This window comes from Garra rufa, chromosome 11, assembly GCF_049309525.1.
Source record: "Garra rufa chromosome 11, GarRuf1.0, whole genome shotgun sequence".
In the NCBI taxonomy this organism is placed as follows: Eukaryota; Metazoa; Chordata; class Actinopteri; order Cypriniformes; family Cyprinidae; genus Garra; species Garra rufa.
The window spans coordinates 9,285,934-9,305,773 of record NC_133371.1 but is presented as its reverse complement, the minus strand read 5'-3'; the positions used below and the strand labels follow the sequence as shown (position 1 = coordinate 9,305,773).

The 19,840-nt window shown below is 38.2% G+C and overlaps 2 protein-coding genes across 12 annotated transcripts in view; both read left to right on the top strand.

Annotated features, from left to right (window-relative positions):
- Positions 1-4,208, top strand: part of gramd1bb (GRAM domain containing 1Bb) — a 116,791-nt gene extending 112,583 nt beyond the window's left edge. For 6 of the 11 annotated variants that reach the window (XM_073850045.1, XM_073850047.1, XM_073850048.1 and 3 more), the window contains 2 exons: positions 910-1,033; positions 1,115-3,996. In XM_073850045.1, coding sequence (XP_073706146.1) covers positions 910-1,033; positions 1,115-1,204 — 214 coding nt within the window. In that variant the 3' untranslated portion in view covers positions 1,205-3,996. Of the gene's footprint in view, positions 1-909; positions 1,034-1,114; positions 3,997-4,146 lie in introns of those variants that run through there. The other 5 variants (XM_073850046.1, XM_073850051.1, XM_073850054.1 and 2 more) reach the window with 2 other exon arrangements.
- A 908-nt stretch (positions 4,209-5,116) lies between these two features.
- dact3b (dishevelled-binding antagonist of beta-catenin 3b) lies at positions 5,117-19,597 on the top strand. Its single transcript, XM_073850961.1, has 4 exons — positions 5,117-5,550; positions 15,269-15,404; positions 15,995-16,087; positions 16,871-19,597. The coding sequence occupies exons 1-4, from the start codon at positions 5,341-5,343 to the stop codon at positions 18,220-18,222; spliced, it is 1,791 nt and encodes a 596-aa protein (XP_073707062.1). The 5' UTR covers positions 5,117-5,340; the 3' UTR covers positions 18,223-19,597.
- Positions 19,598-19,840: the final 243 nt, after the last annotated feature.

The window sequence follows — 19,840 nt, the reverse complement described above, 5'->3', positions numbered from 1 at the left end:
ACTGCTGAGGTGTTGAAAAAATTAATGTTAACCACTGATAGTTTCATCTTTCGGAAGGGCATATAAAACAAATTCACTCTCACAGGCTGTCACAGCGCAGGGCGTCTTCTTGACATGATGTAATCCACGTGAAAATGGTAGGCCTACTGTTTGTGGGCGGGCAAGTTGTTCGCGAAATTGAATGTGGGCGGACATTACGCAAATGTGTAGCTCGTGACGTGTGGCCGTTACAGAAAAAAGATTCGAATTGCTGACGACTCGTTTAGGCGAATGTGAGCCGACTCCTTTTTTTGATAGACAAAAACTTTATTTATAGTGCACTGTCGGCGTCACAACTTTGCAGATAGTTTATGTTCACATACAGCTACATGACACACTACATGAAATATCATATTTGAAAAGGCATAATAGGGGCACTTTAAATACGACAAATATGGAAACTCGCTGGACATTTTTGAACGTGATGCTATTGGTCTAATAGGATTCAATGATCTATGCTAAGCTATGCTAAAAGTGATATCGCCAGAACAGGAGAACGGCTGAATGGATTTCAAAACGGTAAAAATCAACTTATTAACTCGGGGGGGGAGTTGGAGAATGAGCCTATTTCCAAAAAAAGTGGAGTGTTCCTTTAAGGTCCACCAGCAATAATTCAGTCACATAAGTCACACCCACAGTGGTGAGCTCCTCCCACAGCAATGTTAAGTCGCACCCACAATTATATTAAGCTCCACCCATAAGAATGTCAGGCACATGCACAGATTTTTCCCCACCCGCCGTTTTAAGCTCCTCCCACAACACCACAGACTTTTGGACTGCACTCGGACCCTGCAGACGTTAACGTTTATTACAAGAGTCTATACATTCCCAAACTTCCTTGACAGTGTTTTTGGTTCCCATGCGCTTTAGCAGTAAACTGCCGCAGACACAGATGGAATGGGCACAGCTCCTGGAGTCCCAGCAGCGCTACCACGACGCCGAGCTCCAGAAATGGAGAGAGATTATCAAATCTTCAGTACTGTTATTGGATCAGGTATATAATATGTCTACATACACACTGAAACAATATAATTGACCTCGATTGTGAAATAACCACTTATGTGTCTTCACACAGATGAAGGATTCCTTACTGAGCCTAAAGAAGGGAGTGGGTCTGAGAGATTACAACTCAGACCCAGACGAGAAGAGAAGTCGATATTATTGACACTTACCCTCCAGGCCACCAGGGCGCGCTGTGCAATGTAGAACCATGTATGAGAACAAAAGGCAAAAAAACAAAGGGCCCAAATGTGCATGTATGACTATGCATAACAAACAAAAGAGACCAGAAGAAGAAGACATGGACCAGAACTGCCATCGGCCAAGCGGACAGCAAACCCACAGGAAATGAGGCCGTGACTGTCCCGTGGAATTGTGGGACTGGATGAGTCTGAATGGGCTCATCACTGTTCCAGCTTTCTTTCAGGTTCTCTTTCTGAAGATGTTACTGTTTGCAGAGGAAGGGAACAGACCTGATGAAGAAAACGAAGAGCATGCTTTTTATTATTTTTTTACCCCTCTTAATTTGAAGTGTTTTATTGGTACAAAAAAATGAGGAAAATTTTCTTTTAGCTTGGTTTTGACATGTAACGACATAGCTGCCCTGTCCCTTTTCCCATTTATCAGAGCTTTTCTGCAGGAAGCATTATGAAATATAGTTGTAGTATCAAGGCTGGTTTCCTTGATAATCCTGCGCCAGAAGGTTAGTTTTTCGCAAAAGGGCCACTCGCGCTAAAAACAGAGACCTTACATTTCTGTGAAGCGTACACTATTATGCTAAAGTATTTTTGCACCAGAGAAAGACTGTGAAAAGGGACACCGCAGCCAGGAAGATGGATAAACATTGTTAGTTTTTACTAAACTGTGATATCTCCTGATTTATTTGAAGATGTAGAAAAAATATATGAATATGTTTGAAAAATATACTTTATTCCAGATTTAATATATATTTCAATATATATATATAGGTCATCGCAGATATTTATTGTTAATTTATGTACATAGAACACTTATCAAAGCTCTAGAAGGAAGGAGTTTGTAATTATTCAACTGCGTTTTATTCAGCGACACGCACAAGCACGTTTGAGACGTGTCCATGTGAGCGCGTGCGTGTGGCGTAAGTTGACCTGTGTCTATTTTGGTGAATGTAAGTGTGTTCGTGTGACGTTTTAAATCATTCCACTTGTACGTCTTGTGTCTTCCTCCCGGCACATGAAGCCAAACTGCCTTTTTCTTGCCCAGCAGCTCGGTCCACTGGGCGTCTGTTTACACATCCGCCTGGCTTCAGAAAACCGAGTGGTCTAAAACGACCATCTAAGCTCGGTCTGAACCCACACATGCACGCTTTTTCTGCTGTGGCATCATTCCTGTTTTTATTCTGTCTGAGGTGAGAGTCTAAACCAGGAAGAACTGCAGGACTGCAGGACAGGTTTAATTTAACCGATTGCCCATATTTTGTCATTTTTAAATCAGTCATATAACGGAAAAGTTATAAGGTGGTAATGATATTTTTTTATAGAGCACAAGTGCTCTAGCCTAAACCAAATATAGTATTTATAGATGGTAGAATTTATTTATATATAACATAAAATGCAACAATTCCCTTTTTATGCAGACAGAGGTCAATGTAAAAAAAAATAAAAAATCTCATGTGAGACGACATGAAGAGAAGCGGCACTTTACGTCCAGGCGTTGTAGGACTAAACGCCTGATGTATGAAATATATGTTTGCTGGCACATTGCTGGTAGGATATATGATAATATTCCAGCTACAAACCACATGGTATTGTATTGAATGTATATGTAAGATGTTTTTGTTTTTTTTTCCCCAGAAAAAAATCTACAGTAATCGTATTCCACACTTCAGAACTTTAGAATCTGATGGGGTTCTTGGTTTGGATCTTTCAAATCCATCTTTAGTGTTGCTCTGTGCAGTGTTTGAAGCCGGCATTTTATTCCAGAATGCAGTTGAACTACTGAAATATTATATTTGATAGATTCTCCTACTGTTCTTTTATTTTGGCATTAGAGTGCATCTGTATAGGTTGTTGGGTGTGTATTCTGCAATATGGATTTGATTTCTCTATATTTTTCATTATGTGTGGTTACAAAAAAAGATTAATTGGTTTCTCATGGTTTGATATTTTGAAGCTGAAATTGAAAACGCAAATGAATCACTGTCACAATCATGTTTACTGTACTGTATGTGTATAAATGTGTGTGAATGCCTCATGTGGAATTGTGTTTAATGCATTTGACTTTTGTTTTTTTTGTGGACCACCTGTTTTCTTCTGCTACACAAGTAAACATTATCGACTCCACCAGAGCAAAAAATGATAATTAACCTTCAGCCTGATTGTTTTGCTCATATGCAATGACTTCTTGTGATGTATCTGACCAAAGATATGAGTTGGCATTTTGCAACTGAGATGTGTTGTCACTAATAGAGATTTGGCTATTGAAATTATGTTGAAGTATCCTGGCAAAAGAAACATTGTTCTAAATTCTATTTCACATTTTCATATCATAGACTGTGCTATGGGATCGCCCACTGATGTCATTTCCACTGTACCTGTGCTGTGGTTTCATGATCGACATGACTGTATCACAAATCAAGTTTATTTTCTTGAAAGTGTACTGACTGATTTCTGACAATGTCTATTTATGGCATCCCATAACAGAAATGGTGTAGCAATGACTTACTGTACTTTTTTTTTTTACTTTTAGAGCTGTTTTTATATCTAGACCAGGCTGATTTGTACATGTTTCCATATGCACTGTATGTATAAGACAATATGTGCAGTGTTCACTGATATAGGAAGCAGAGCTGCGCTGTGCACAGTTTTCCATTCTTCCAACAACTTTGTCTAATAGAGACTCTGATTCAGTGGCTCTCTGATCTATGTGAAGTAGACAGATTACAAATAATAATAAAAATAAAACAACACTGGGAACATACCTTGTGTTTTTTAATCTGACTCTTTTTAGAACGCTTCATAGATACCCTACAGAAATTTAAAAATGCATTTATTTGACCATCTCGGCTCGGTCTGAACCCACACATGCACGCTTTTTCTGCTGTGGCATCATTCCTGTTTTTATTCCGAGTTGAGAGTCTTAACCAGGAAGCACTGCAGGACTCACTAACTTCTTATTTTAATTTAACCGATAGCCTGTATTTTGTCATTTTTAAATCAGTCATATAAAGGAAAAGTTATAAGGTGGTGGTAATGATATTTTTTATAGAGCACAAGTGCTCTAGCCTAAACCAAATATAGATTGTAGAATTTATTTATACACTTATTTTCTACTTTACAAGTTAAATTCATTCCGCAGTATGCTAATCATGCGTATGGGAGTTCGAATGAAGCTCAAAACACCTCGTTAAAAAAGAAATCTCAATATTTTCCATACAACAGAGAATTATAACGCTAATGTGCACTATCAAGTCTAGCCACTAGATAGAGACATAACCCATTTCTTTCATTACGTAATCTCCAGACGCATACACTTGTGTATCTAGATTTAGAAGCTTGGACCAGCGTTGCGTTTTAAAACGAATAAACACATATTTGTTTTGTTGAAATACCAATATTGGATAAATTGTGGGACGAGTTTATAATGAGAAATAGTGTTCACAGCTAAATAATTCCTATTCAAAAACATTTCTTCAATCGAATTCGAGGCCAATTTTAAAAACACAAAGTGTAACTTACATCGCGCTCCAGTTCAGTCTCAGACAACAAACCCGAATTGTTAGCCAAATATTCATTAATTATCCTTATTAAGTCACCCACGCATTAATTTTCGTGTCTTCTGACCTGTCAGTCTGTCGCACCGTTCAAAATTAAAATTCTCCACGTCCATTCATTCATCTGTCTACGGTTGAGCACACGAAGACCCGCCATGGTCTGTATGCAAATTAAGCTGCGGGGGACTGACCAATTAGAGTGTGGGAAGTTCTCAGGAAGGCGGTGACTGATAGCTTCCAACCAATCACAGCGGACAGGGCGGAATATTCTAATAAGCAGGGAACACCTCAATGTACAGCAATGCGAGGGGCGTGAGTGGAGATTCAAAACTGAAATGCCCAAATATTGTCCAACCGCAGAAATATGACCGACAGACACGCGTGTTAAGAAAAAACACTCGAGCTAAATGGCAATTGTCTATTTTCAATGTAAACAACGTCCACAGTTGTAGCAGAAGCAGGCTGACGCAGATCATATTGAAAGATTGATTGCTTTTGTTCTGTTGGGAAGCTTGAGGAGCATCCTGGTGGACCTCGGGATTCCTCTGAAGATGGAAGAAGAGCGCAGTCGGAATAAAGAGCGTCTGGAGGCTAGTTTGACGTGGCTGTGTGAGCTGGAGATACTGAAGCAGCGGCAGGAGAGCCTGGTCCTCGGCGCCCTGTCGCTCGGGGACTCTGTGCCAGGATGCCCGGCTTGGGGCGATGTGGGTCCGGCCCGCAGCAGCAGAGAGCAGGAGCAGCTCACTTTAAGACGACAGCTGGTAGGTGCGACATGTTCCCTGATGAAAACAATGCTCCAGCGTGGATAGTCGAAAAGTGTTGTGAAAAGTTAGACATGAGCCAGTCAGTCCTGTCATTATTATTCAGGTCAAATGTGCAAGAGCGCACAAAAACATGAGGCTAAAATGTACTTTCTGGTGTTACATAATTAACAACTGCCAAGTGAAAACTGCAGTGTCGATATAGGTTTTTATAACACCAATATGCAGTTATAATGCCATTAACAGAATCAGTTGTGCAGTATAATTAAAGGCAATTTCCTTTCACAGCAAGTGTATGTTTTTGACAGCTGTGATTGATGTGCACTTGGAAAAGGGGGCGGGGTCTGCAGACCTTTAACTATCCATTGTTCGTTTCACGTGGATATAACTATTCCTACTTTATCTAACAAATTATCTTTAACTGTATATTTATAGTCTATAATATTATTATGTTATTATTTGTATATAGCCTTACATTATTACAGTAAATTGTAATTATTAGCTATACAAATATAGCTTATTTATTTTCTTTGTGAACCTCAATATATATTATCCTCACTCTTCTTCTTATTCCTTGGGGCTTGGGAGGCGTACTGTTTAACAAAGTAATACAGTATTTATAAACTAACAGAGCGCCTCCCTCCTGTCCTTTCATTACCTGTCCATCAGTATGTCTGCCTCCAGGGTCGGGACCTCACTCTAACTCAGTTTTCAATAAAGGCCCCGTGAAAAGGCGGTGAGAGAAATCAAATAAGCAGCACTCTCTCTTTCCCCAGAGTTTCTCCCCCCATAGATGGATCAGACAAAAGGCGCGTGGAGCGGAATATTAATGAGTCAGGCTCTCGCGGGACGGGCGCGTGCGGGTGAGCTCGAGACGCATCACCCAAATGAGCTGTCAGCGGCTTGCGCGCTCCGCTTCAGCGGCCACCGGAAAACATTCTTCAATCTGCCCGACTGATGAGAGCTTCGCTCACCAAAGCGCCATTCATTTAGCCTTTCACTCAGGTTCTTAGGGGTGGGAATCTTCAGGCACCTCACGATGCGTTTCCGATACGATTCTAAAACGATTCTTTTTATTTTTAATAATGAGATTACAGACTATGAATACAATTTTTTTTTATTCATTTGCATTCAATTAGGCTACTTATATAATTTTTAAAGGAGTAAATTACTTTCTGAACCAAAATGTACAGATAAGGTAATCACCCCGTTGTCATCCAAGATTCTTCAAAATTCTTTCTTCAGTGGTCAGGAAATTGTTTTGTGAGGAAAACATTTCAGGATTTCTCTCCATATAATGAACTTCTATGGTGCCCCCGAGTTTGAACTTCCAAAATGCAGCTTCAAATGGCTCTAAACAATCACAGCCGAGGAAAGTGGGGGCCTTATCTAGAAAAAAGATGGGTTATTTTCAAAATAAATAAATAAATACAATCAATATACTTTTAAATCTCAAAAGCTCATCTCGTCTAGCTCTGTGTGTTCTCTGTGTAGAGTTGAAAAAGTATATAAATTGTAAATGACAAATTGCTTCGCTAGATAAGACCCTTCTTCCTCGGTTGGGATCATTTAGAGCCCTTTGAAGCAGCATTTAAACTGCATTTTGGAAGTTCAAACTCGGGGGCACAATAGAAGTTCATTATATGGAGAGAAATCCTGAAATGTTTTCCTTAAAAAACATAATTTCTTTACGACTGAAGAAAGTAAGACATAAACATCTTGGATGACAAGGGTGTGAGTACATTATCTGTAAATATTTGTTCTGAAAGTGAACTACTCCTTTAATACTCCATCAATAAATTGCAAAGTAAAAAAAAAAAAAAAAAACGATTCTTAAGAGTTTTAGTATCTGATAGTTTTGCTCATCAAATTCATGCTGCATTCATGGCATAAATGATGCATTCGAAGAGCATTTGGAAGGGAAACAAGTGAAAACAAGCATTTTGGAAGCAAAATTTTATCATCCCAGTAGGCACTCGACTGCAATATAATGTCAGGTTGACGTTGCTTTTTTTTTAATACAACCATTAAACAAAAAACAAAACATCACACCTTGTAAAGTTTCAAATACAAAAATAAATACATACAGACAAATAAATAAAAACAATAACAGAATAATAACGATAACTTAAAATAAATAAATAAAATAAGATAATAATACCTTATAAATAAAACCTTACGGATCAGTATTTTTTTACCAAAACAATCCTCATAATATTTCAAAAATCTATCACTTTTCTTTCTTTTCAATTAACATAAAATATTTAAGGAAAGCATCAATTTCATTTAAGAAATGTCAAAAAGAAGGCTGCGATTTAGAGAATTTTTGTTTATGAATAAAAAATTTCCCAAACTAAAATGAATTACTCTTAAAAATAAAGGTGCTTCACGATGCCAAGGAACCTTTTTGTCTAAATGGTTCCATAAAGAACCTTTAACATCTGAAGAAACTTTCTGTTTCACAAAAGGTTCTTTTTGGAGGAAGAAGGTTCTTCAGATTATAAAAAGGTAAGAAAGAAATGGTTCTTTAAAGAACCTTTGACTGAATGGTTCTTTGTGGAACCAAAAATGGTTCTTCTATCTATGGCATCGCATGAAGAACCTTTTAAAGCACCTTTATTTAGTTTTACCATTATAGTAACAAATTATATCTTTTAACTGAAACTATTCCAAAAGTTTACAGTTTTTACAAAATAAATGAATCAGTGTTTCATCCTCAATCAAATGTTGCATTTTGGAGAATGAATTTGATGTTGACTTAAAGTTGGATTTTGGTTACACAACCTAAAAACAACAAATTATCAATGCCAGCTGACGTCGGTAGCCAATTAGACATCAGTTAACATTGTCATTAGATGTTGGAATGATATATACCAGTCCAAAGTTTTTAAACAGTACAATTTTTTTTTAATTGAAAAATGTGTAAATCTGAATTTTCAGCATCATTACTCCAGTCTTCAGTGTCAAATGGTCCGTCAGAAGTCATTCTAATATGCTGATTTGCTGTTCAAGAAACATTCTATCTATCTATTGATCTATGTATTCATCTATCAGCTAGCTTTGTGTTCATGACTGATTTAAACTGCAATTGTTAATTAACCAACTATAGACAATCAGATTTGATCTCTTCAGGCAACTGTAGTGAAGACGGAGTGCAGTGCAGTGTTCACACAGCCCTGTGGGTAACATGTAATTACAAACGCACCCTTTAATTATATAATTAGCAATGTAACTGGGAGAAATCCTACATCTCATCCCAGTTGTTTCATGTCAATCCCTGTGCTTTAAACCAGTGTGCCACACCACAGATTCATTTGTAGTTTAGCTTTGTAGTTGAAAACCTAGCAGTGTTTGAATTATAGTAGCTTGTTTGCACATACAACATCTGTTTAAATGAACTACATCAGCCCTCAAGGCCAAAGCTTCTCTTAACTCTTGTGGATGTGTGCTTCAGAAAAATTATTAGCGCAGTTTAGTGATGTATTTTGTACTTTAGGAGTGTTAGAGTGATGTGTATGTGTGTGTGTGTGTGTGTGTGTGTGTGTGTGAGGATATAGTGGGGGCAGGGCATGTCTGTGTGTGTGTGTGTGTGTGTGTGTGTGTGTGTGTGTGTGTGTGTGTGTGTGTGTGTGTGTGTGTGTGTGTGTGTGTGTGTGTGTGTGTGTGTGTGTGTGTGTGTGTGTGTGTGTGTGTGTGTGTGTGTGTGTGTAATGGGGGTGCTGGTTGTGTCCCATTTTGGCACATTAAAGGCAAGGCGCTCACGGCATCCAGATAATGAGAGTACACATGCAGCCTGATCTCCCTCAGGTCCTGTCTGTTTCTCTGATAATCAAATAGACTGCTGCCTTCTGCATGCTTTTGTGCATCGGGCCTTTGAGGGTGAGACACCAAAGCAGGTGATCCGTCACGCTGTCTCACGGCGGTTAATCGTGAAGCGGAATCAAAGATCTCCAAGGAAAGGTTGAGACATAGACTTCACGAATAGCCGAGATTATGTCTAAAATCATCACAACTGGATCATGTTTTCAGTGGGTGTTTGATTGTGGTCTTTGTTTGATTCCTGCTCCAATCTCGCTGTCCTTTGGTTTCTTTTCTTATACTTGTCATTTTTATCATGTGCTTGAGCTTTGACCTCAGCCGCTAAACCACGTTGCAGTGGTTTCATATGAGCCATTAGATTCTAAGAACAAGTTATTTTAAGTCTTATTTTGGTCTTGAAAAATGAACATGCTGCTGTGCTGATTTCAATGGAAATGGTGTGTTGCAGAAAAAGGATTTGACTCAAGTCTCAGAAAATATTTACACTGCAAAAAATGCTTTTCCAACTTAGATTTTTTTGTCTTGTTTTTAACCAAAATATCTAAAAAAATGCTAAATTAAGAAGGGTTTTGTAGATGCGTAAGTTATTTTCTTGTTTTCGAAGAAAAAACAAGTCAAAATTAAGTGGGTTTTTGCTTAGAACAAGCAAAATAATCTGCCAGTGGAGTAAGCAAAAAAAATCTTATTTCAAACCGGAATAGGCATGGGCCGGTATAAGATTCTGACGGTATGATAACCTTGGATAAAAATATCACGGTTTCACGGTATTACGGTATTGTAATCACTGCTCTACAATGTTACATTTAAATGTCTGGGTAAAAAAAAACAACCTTTTTTTCCCCAAACGGATTACAGTATATTTTATTTTAGGAAACATATAGAACATTTTGTAACATGGAACAGAAGGCAAAATAATTAAAATAAATAATTGAATCTTCTTAATTAAATTAAATTGCAGTCACTTGTGTTAAAGGTGCCCCGTGTAATATTTAAGATGATCTCTAGACAGTGGTGCAATAACTATGTTTTCAGGGGTGCATAAAGACCTTAATTAACCATTATGTTTTTATTAACATAGAATCAGCTTGCGAAAAAAACACTGACACAATGATGAACAAGTAATATTCACAATAACATAGTTTTATTGAATGATAAAGTTAACTGAATAAATATTGAATAATTCCTTAAATTACATTTTAAAAGAAATCTCACTATTCGTTGCTGTCAAAAAAAGGTGAGATTTAAATCCTGTATCGGCTTCCGTAGTTCTGTATAAAGGGAGGGGTGAGCGGTACTCTGTTGCAATTCACAATCTCGCCGCTAGATGCCACAAAACCTACACACTGCACCTTTAACGTGACAGAAGGCTTAAAAGCAAAGACGTGATTTCACTTTAACTTAATTGTTGTGCTAAAGTTCACAGAAACGTAAAATTAGTACATATAGTCTGCTATTCCCCACTCTGTGTTGTGGGGATTCACCTCCTTTGGCCGTCCTGAACTTATATTACTGCTGAATCTCACTGACTGTGGATCACGTGCACAAACACAGACACGCGCCTGAGCACTAACCGGTGGAGGAGGGGCTGCATTGTTTTCTCTGCAGGGACGCAGACACACAACCTAGTAGGGAGTCCTGCGCTTTCACTTTGACACAGAAAATGCGCATATCGTAGGAACGGTATAACTTTTTTTGTTTCCGGTTTTGAAACCGTGACTTTTTCAAACCGCGGTAAACCTTGAAACCGGTTATCATCCCATGCCTAAACCGGTGTTGTGCCGAATTCTGACCCCCGCCAGATTACTACCCCCCTAGTATTGGTAGGTTTAGGGTTAGGTGTGGGGGAGGGGTTAGGATTAGGGGTGGGGTTAGGATTAGGCAATCAGGTAGCGCTTTCAACGAGAGGGGGTCATAATTTGGCAGGGGTCGAAAAAAGGCACAACACCGGAAACAAGATTATTTTTCTTACCCCACTGGCAGATTATTTTGCTTGTTTCACACATTTTTTTCTGAAAACAAGACAATAATTTTTACTCATCCAGAAAATCCTTCTTGATTTAGGAAAATGGAGATATTTTGGCTGGAAACAAGACAAAAAATCTAAGTAAGAAAAGCATTTATTGCAGTGTAACTTAGCTCTGATGCAGTTGTCCAATATCCAGTGAGAATTTCAGAGAGGCTTCTGCTTACGGAAATCCAATTTGCTGTATTCCCACTTGATTTTAAACTGACTCTGCTTTTTCCACACCCTTAAAATGGATCTAACGCAGTCTTAACATCAAATGCTTAGCTTTCTCTTGTGAGTAGGCTCCTTTAGACCTAATAATAGCTTATATATAGCTTATATATGAGCTTTTATGGCTTAAAGTAGGATCTAGTGACAATATGGAGAAAACTTCTTACATTTCATTTCAAAAGTTTACACACACCTAGCAGAATCTGCGAAATGTTAATTATTTTTCTAATGTTTACATGTAGTCCACAAGAGAAAATAGTTAAAATTCTAAAAATGACCCTGTTCAAAAGTTTACATATGCTTGATTCTTAATACTGTGTTGTTACCTGAATGATCCACAGCTGTGTGTGTGTGTGTGCGCGTATTTGAACCCTTTCCATCAATGACTGTATGATTTTGATCCATCTTTTCAAACTGAGGACAACTGAGAGACCCATATGCAACTATTACAGAAGGTTCAAATGCTCACTGATGCTTCAGAAGGAAACACGATGCATTAAGAGCCGTGGGGTGAACTTTTTTGGAATTTGAAGATCAGGGTAAAATTAAAAAAGGGTAAAATTTTGTCTTCTGGGAAACATGTACGAATGTTCTGTAGTTTCTGAAGGGTAGCACTAATTGAAAAAATATATATAATATTTAGGCAAAATAAGAAAAATGTACAAATTTTATTCTGTTCAAAAGTTTACATCCCCGTGTTTCCTTTTAATGCATCAGTAACTGTGTTTCCATTACAGATTTGGGATTGCGAAATGACGGCGTTTCCATTAACTGATGTTCCTCTCGTGATAAGTCATGCCAATGGATTTGTGTGGGATTTTGGCTATATTTAATCGAATGTGACTTGTAGATGCAAAAAAAAAAAAAAAAAACATTTACATTGCTGTTTTGTGAAATATTCCTTTTTCGAATTGCCTGACAAACCACCTCATGTGAGCGTAAAAATTCGTTGCTATATATGGGCGTATTTTCAATTTGCAATTTCAATTCACGCAATTTAAAGGGTAATCAAAAATCTGTTGCCATTACTTATCGCGAGAGAAAATTATGTTTCAGTCGCATAACATCAGTTAATGGAAACGCAGCTGCAGTCATTGTTGGAAAGGGTTCAAATACACAAAAACGCTGAAAAACCAAAGAATTTGTGGGATCTTAAGGATTTTTTTTTTTTAAGAACAGCAGGCAGTTTAACTGTTCAGGACAAACAAGGGACTCATGAATAACAATCACTAAACAAAAAACACAGCTGTGGATCATTCAGGTAACAACACAGTATTAGAAATCAAGTGTATGTAAACTTTTGAATCATGTCATTTTTATAAATCTTAACTATTATTTTGTTTTGTGGATGATATGTAAATGTATTTTATTTGAAAAAGCTTATTCAGGTGAGTAATAAATAAAAAAATAACATGCATTTTTGTATGATCGCTCTTATTTAGCTAAAGTAATGAACATTTTGCAGATTCTGCAAGGTGCGTGTAAACATTTGACTTCAACTGTACATAAAAAGCATGTACAGTAAATATCAGTTGTCGTTCTATCTCCCAATAATATGTCTTATTAAGATTATGCTTAAATGCTTACTTAGATCAAAGCTCTGTAGTTTTTATTGTGAAGGCAAAACATATCATGCAGTCCAATACTATGAGAGATTAACAATGAGAGTCTAACGGATCATATTTGATGCTTACATTTTAACATGATTTAAATAATACATTTAGAAATTAAACTTAGATTTGTATAATTAAATAAACCAGCATTAGTCTACACCATGGCAAGCCTAGATGTTATATAAACTAAAGTTATTCCAAACATATCGTAACCTTTGGGATCAGCCTGTCTCAACCTAAATTGTTGAAAATCAAATGAAAAATTGGTGAATATGAAATGCATTAGTGTGTAACTAAAATCTTTTCATTCTTTCCAGTCTGTTTCCATGTCGGTTTTGTCATCATTATACCCTTTATTATGGAAAATATGAAGAGAAAAACACTGAGCCGTAAATAGAGAATGCGGTTAAAATAATGGCCCAAGTCAAACCACCTTTGCGTCATAGGCCAGCAAAATATAACAAAAAAAAAAAAAAATACTCTTTGAGTGGTGATTCAGGCCAGGTGTGGAACATACTGTGATGCAAAATCTGGACAAACTAAACTGTGAACAGAACTAAAATAAAACCCAGACCCAGACTACATTAAACATGGGTTCACTTGCTACGTGGTGCCAACCACAATGTTTTAATAGTTGAATTATTAGCTGCCAAGAATATGAAACTACAGCAGGTCCTGAAACAAAACCAAAACAACAGGATTAAAAAATAGCAGTCGCAACAGTATCTATCCTGACTTTAAATTATTGACGTTTCAGGTTTAGTGCATTTGCCATTTACTTACATAACTACTGCCAGTGGTGCGCACGAGAACACGCTACACGAGTGACATGCACACATACACACATGCCAGTAGCTGTCTATCCAAGCCATCTTGCATATCTGTTGTCACAGAAATAATGATTATTCTAATGTAGATGTTTAACACATCATAAAAAAATTTTATTTATGCAAGAAACCAGTTTGTGGTGTTGTAATATCACTGATTTCCAACCTTTTAAAACATTAAAGATTTAACAATGTTTTATGCAGAGAGGGTGAGGAGGAATAACTGCAATTTGGGACACGGGTTAATATGGGTTCTTAAGTGCAAAAAAAATCCTATATTATGCTGAATTGCCCTCTCATTTAATAAAATATTGTGTGTGTGTGTGTGTGTGTGTGTGTGTGTGTGTGTGTGTGTGTGTGTGTGTGTACCTGGTATTCATCACGTTATGGGGACCAAATGTCATTTCTCAGGTCCCCATGAGGAAACAGGCTTATAAATCATGCACAATGAGTTTTTTTGAGGAAGTAAAAGTTTGCACAATCTCCTGTGAGGGCTAGGTTTAGGTGTAGGGTAGGGTTAGGGTGATAGAAAATACGGTTTGTACAGTATAAAAACCATTACGCCTATGGAATGTCCCCATAAAACATGTAAACCAGTGTGTGTGTGTGTGTGTGTGTGTGTGTGTGTGTGTGTGTGTGTGTGTGTGTGTGTGTGTGTGTGTGTGTGTGTGTGTGCCTGGTATTCATCACGTTGTGGGGACCAAATGTCCCCACAAGGATAGGAATACCAGTAAATTTTGACCTTGTGGGGACATTTCTCAGGTCCCCATGAGGAAACAGGCTTATAAATCATGCACAATGAGTTTTTTTGAGGAAGTAAAAGTTTGCACAATCTCCTGTGAGGGCTAGGTTTAGGTGTAGGGTAGGGTTAGGGCGATAGAAAATACGGTTTGTACAGTATAAAAACCATTACGCCTATGGAATGTCCCCATAAAACATATAAACCAGTGTGTGTGTGTGTGTGTGTGTGTGTGTGTGTGTGTGTGTGTGTGTGTGTGTGTGTGTGTGTGTGTGTGTGTGTGTGCGTGTATGCCAGCTGTTGTATTGATATTCTGTTATTGCATTCCTGTAGCTTAAACAGTAACACGTCAGTGCTTCCAATCCCAAGCCAATGAGTTTAATTCTCAGGAAATGTGTGAATTGATCAAATGTAGGCCGTGATTGCAAAATCATAAACGTTCTCCATTTGCCTTTATGATTGATTGTTGTGTCCTACCCTGCAGAACCGACTCCAGGGTGCCCCCAGTCTGCTGATGCTAGCACTGCAACAGCAGCTCAGTGAGTTGAGGTTGGATACAGGACTTGCATGTGAGCAGAATACAGAGGAGGATTTGGACAGTCCCAGTGCATCAAGCTCAGGTAGTCCACCACACTATAAATAATTTATTCCTCATAGTGTCCTACAAAACGGTTGGCCAATACTGCAATAGATTTTTTTTTTTTTTTTTTGGTTAGTTGGTAATATAATACAAAAGATGGCCAATATTAAATATACAGGCTGCTATATTATTTAGTTTTGTGTCTCTACTAAAACTTTAATCTGGAGTTTATATGCTTTAACAGGCATAAGAACATATAAAAGGAACAGTAGAACTGTTTATAGATTGGAACTACTACGTGTTTTTGTAACCTACTACAAATTTTTTTTTTTTTTTACTTGTTTATTGAAAAAAATCTATACAGGTGGAGCTGGGGAAGGTGTAGGGTTCTAGCGATTGCTAACCAGGCATTTAAATGTGAAGCAGCGAGTTCATTGGCTGCATATGCAACATGAACCATTTATTCAATGATCTGGCATTTGGGTTAGGAAATGTGTTGTCATCACATAGTTATTTAGTAATAGCTGGCAAATTGAATACAGAAACATATATTCAGATATTGTGAATAAAACAATAAAAGCTAATAACTAATAAATGAAAATAATATTTTGACTTATCTTGATCCTTCAGGGTTTTATGAACAAAGTGAATGTCTGTCTCCTCCACTGCGTTCCAGTTCCTCCCCAAACCTCAGTGTCTCCTGTCACAGGCCTAGATCTGTGGGTGAGTGTTTACTTAATCATATTTCACACCTAATTTTTGTTAATACTACTGTATATCATTGCATTAATTTGTACACTATGGGCCTATACAGTTGAGGTCAAAAGTTTACATCCCCCTTTCAGAATCTGCAAAATGTTAATTATTTTAGCACAATAAGAGGGATCATACAAAATGCATGTTGTTGTTTATTTAGTACTGACCTGAATAAAATATTTCACATAAAAGATTTTTACATATAGTCATTCTTAATACTGTGTTCCTACCTAAATGATCCACAGCTGTGTTTTGTTTAGTGATAGTTGTTTATGAGTTCATTGTTTGTCCTGACAGGTTAAACCGCCCACTGTTCTTCAGAAAAATCCTTCAGGTTCCACAAATTATTTAGTTTTTTCAGTATTTTTGTGCTTTGGAACCCTTTCCAACACTAAGGGACTCATATGAAACTATTACAGAAGGTTCAAAAGCTCACTGATTCTCCAAAAGGAATAACCATGCATTAAGAGCTGGGGGGTAAAAACTTTTTTAATTTAAGGATCAGGGTAAATTTAACTTATTTTGTCTTCTGGGAAATGTCTCTACTTACTTCTGTAAGTATCTTCTGTAGGCTCTGAAGGGTAATACTAAATGAAAAAATATGACATTTAGGCAAAATAAGAAAAAATTACTGAAAGAAAAAATCTCCATTCTGTTCAAAAGTTTTCACCCTCCGGTTCTTAATGCACCATTTTTCTTTCTGGGTCATAACATTTTCTCATAAATCTTTTATTTCTCACCTACTGACAGATGCCTACATGCTGGACTGGGAGGGTCATATGGAGCCCATCGTACATGCCACCATGCCCCGCTCATTTTCTGCCCCATACCCACCACTGGAGGGTATTGCTGAGGGAATCGAGGAGGAAGAAGAAGATGAAGAAAGTCCTCACTGGATTACAGATCAGATAGCTGATGGGAATGAAAGCCTTACGCCCGAGATGAGCCTCACCTCTGATGCTGAGACAGATCTTGCGGTGAAGATAGATGACGGCCCAACAGAAGAAGACATTCAGCAGGCTATGCGTGTGGAGACGTACATCCTAGGACTCCTACAGCGACGACACCTCAGATCTACAGCAGAACTCAACTCTGATCACGATCAGTGGCATGACTTACACAGATACCCACCTACTTATCCACAGCTTGACCAAACGGAATGGCAAGAATGGGCAACCCTTTCAGAGGAAGAGAATGAGCGTGAATCCCAAGATGGATATTACATAAACCATCCAAATGGCCAAACTGGACCAACTTCACTAAGCAGTGAGGAACCAGAATCCTCCTTGGAAATGGATCAGTATGCAGTCGAAGAAGTCTACGCCAGCAGCAGCGACTCTCCTCGGCATCAGCCGGTTTACATCCAACGCCGTCCCACAATGCCAGACACCATGAAACCCCACATTCACACCTGCTGCAATCACACCTGCGTACCTACGTCATCAACTCCTGAGTTCCGTGAGCCCATTCCATCCCAAAAGTGGGCTCTTCTTCGGTCCCTAGCCAGAAGAAGTCCGGAGGAAAGATGGACAACTCCAAGAGAGAGACAAACCAAGTCGACCATCCGTTCTCGGTCAGAGGACAGTTGCGTCTCTCAAGGATGGGCGGACCAGCCGGAGCACAAATATTACACAGTGGGACGGGACATGGGCAGGCAACACAGTGACGAGTTTTACCCATCCGGTCAGCGGCTGTGGTGCTCCTCAGCGGATCTCAGTCAAGAAGAGGATGAGGAAATATACAAAGAAGATCTTCAGGAATTCAGACTAAATCAATTACCCACCAAACGCACTAGTGCTCACTTCGTGGAGCAGGACCAGAGGGTGCAAGAGCAGTCAGAAGCCGCTATTGCCCTGACCGATAGGTCTGACTCCAGTCTGAGCGAGACTCTTTCTCCAAGAACCAGTTCAGTGTCCAGTACCTCAGATGAGAGCGGAGAGCTGGTCTGGCCTCAGCAACTGCCCCCTCGTTTGTCCCCATCCCCCTCTTCTTCTTCGCAAAATTCCTCCAATGCTGTGGTCAAGATTAAAGCCTCACATGCTCTCAAAAAGAAAATCATGCGATTTCGTTCAGGCTCCCTTAAACTCATGACCACTGTATGAGTCTGGCCACTAACAACTCTGCTTATTTCTACTTTAAAATTAATTTAACGTAAACCGCTTCTTAAGTCATGACGTATTGACTACTGTTTCCGGGTCCAAGCCGAATACGATCTAACAGTCATTTGTGAGCACTCAGAACTTTAAGCTAAGCTTTTTAAAAACTCTTGGTGTATAGTCTCTGGCTTCACAATGTTCCGGACACCAATATTTTGACGAATCATGGTGTATCTTAGCACCTTTTTTTGCTTTTGTGATCTGATAGAGCATTTCGACTCGGAAACTATGACATGTCTTCAAACTTTGTAAACCAGATTTACAAGTCCATCCCCAGCTGTTTTCAGCTGCATCTTGCTTTTTTGGTTTTCACCTCTAGGATTAGTGTTTCTTTCTTCTTGTCAATAAAAGATTTGATGAGACGTAGCCGCAAGATACAAAGCAAACCCACTAAGCACACCAGACCTGTTACAAATTCATGCAGTGTTGGATTTATTAGGACTACTGTATGTGTTCATAAATTAAGATTCTCTTATCATTTGCTCACCCTCATGTTGTTCCAAACCTGTTTGACTTTCTTTATTTTGTGGAGCACATTGTATTTTGTCCAAACTCAATGGACATAAAACTGTTTGGACAACGGCATTCTTTAAAATATTTGTCTTGCATTAGTCATAATGAAAGTCATACAGGTTCGGAACAAAATGAGGATAAGTAAATGAAAGATTTTACATTTTTGGATGAACTATCTCTTTAAGACAGACTGTGGGTCTGTAATATTTCTAAATCACTTTCTTCACCTTCAGGTTCTAATGCAACACTATAGCTATAAATGTAACTTTTCCCTTACTGGATAAAGCCATTTTATTTTCATTGTTCTCTTGATTTTCATGACAAGTCAATGAAATAGAGTGAAGAGGCAATGTGAGAAGAGTGAGTTCTCAGGAACGGAACTTGAGGCTGTTTTAACAATACGCTGCTAATGATAATGTCACATAGTCCACTTTGTTATGAAAAATGGAAATATTTTAACTGGGAATATTTGATCTCCTAACAAGTATACATGACTTACTAGGTACCCACAGAGCAGTCTGTAGCATGACGGGAGATATGTGTTCACCTCGAAACGATTCTCATTATCTTAGCATTTTAAAGAGGGCAATTTTCATGACTCATCTCTCGCTCTCCCACACACACACACACAACAGGATGTGCCTGGGCTAATGAAAGCATCCTTATAAGTACTACGTACATTTTTTGCCTGCCATGTCCCAGGTGTTGCCTATAGTTTGCACATACGTTATCCATTCAGAAGAATGAAGTCAGCTTGATGCATATTTTGTAGCATGTTTGTTAAAACGCATTTGTAGTGTGCTGCATTTTTTCCCCCTTTTTTTAGAGATTTTTATGTAGCTTTTGAAAATGTTTCTTGCTTATTGCATGTTGTTAATAAACTCTTTTTCATGAGCATTCTATTCAAACTCATCCGTGGTTGTGAATTGAAATAATGTGCAATACATGATGCAATCAAAACATGGCATATTTCATTTCAAAAGATGGAAAATAAAATTACATAGGACTACATAGGACCTTATAGCGAAAAAGAAAAAGTGTATACCAGAAA

Excerpts from the sequence above, each read along its gene's own strand:
- dact3b (XM_073850961.1), top strand. The coding sequence starts at position 5,341 with ATGGAAGAAGAGCGCAGTCGGAATAAAGAGCGTCTGGAGGCTAGTTTG. Across the intron at positions 15,405-15,994 it reads TCCCAGTGCATCAAGCTCAG|GGTTTTATGAACAAAGTGAA; the intron begins GTAGTCCACCAC and ends TTGATCCTTCAG. Across the intron at positions 16,088-16,870 it reads TCACAGGCCTAGATCTGTGG|ATGCCTACATGCTGGACTGG; the intron begins GTGAGTGTTTAC and ends ACCTACTGACAG.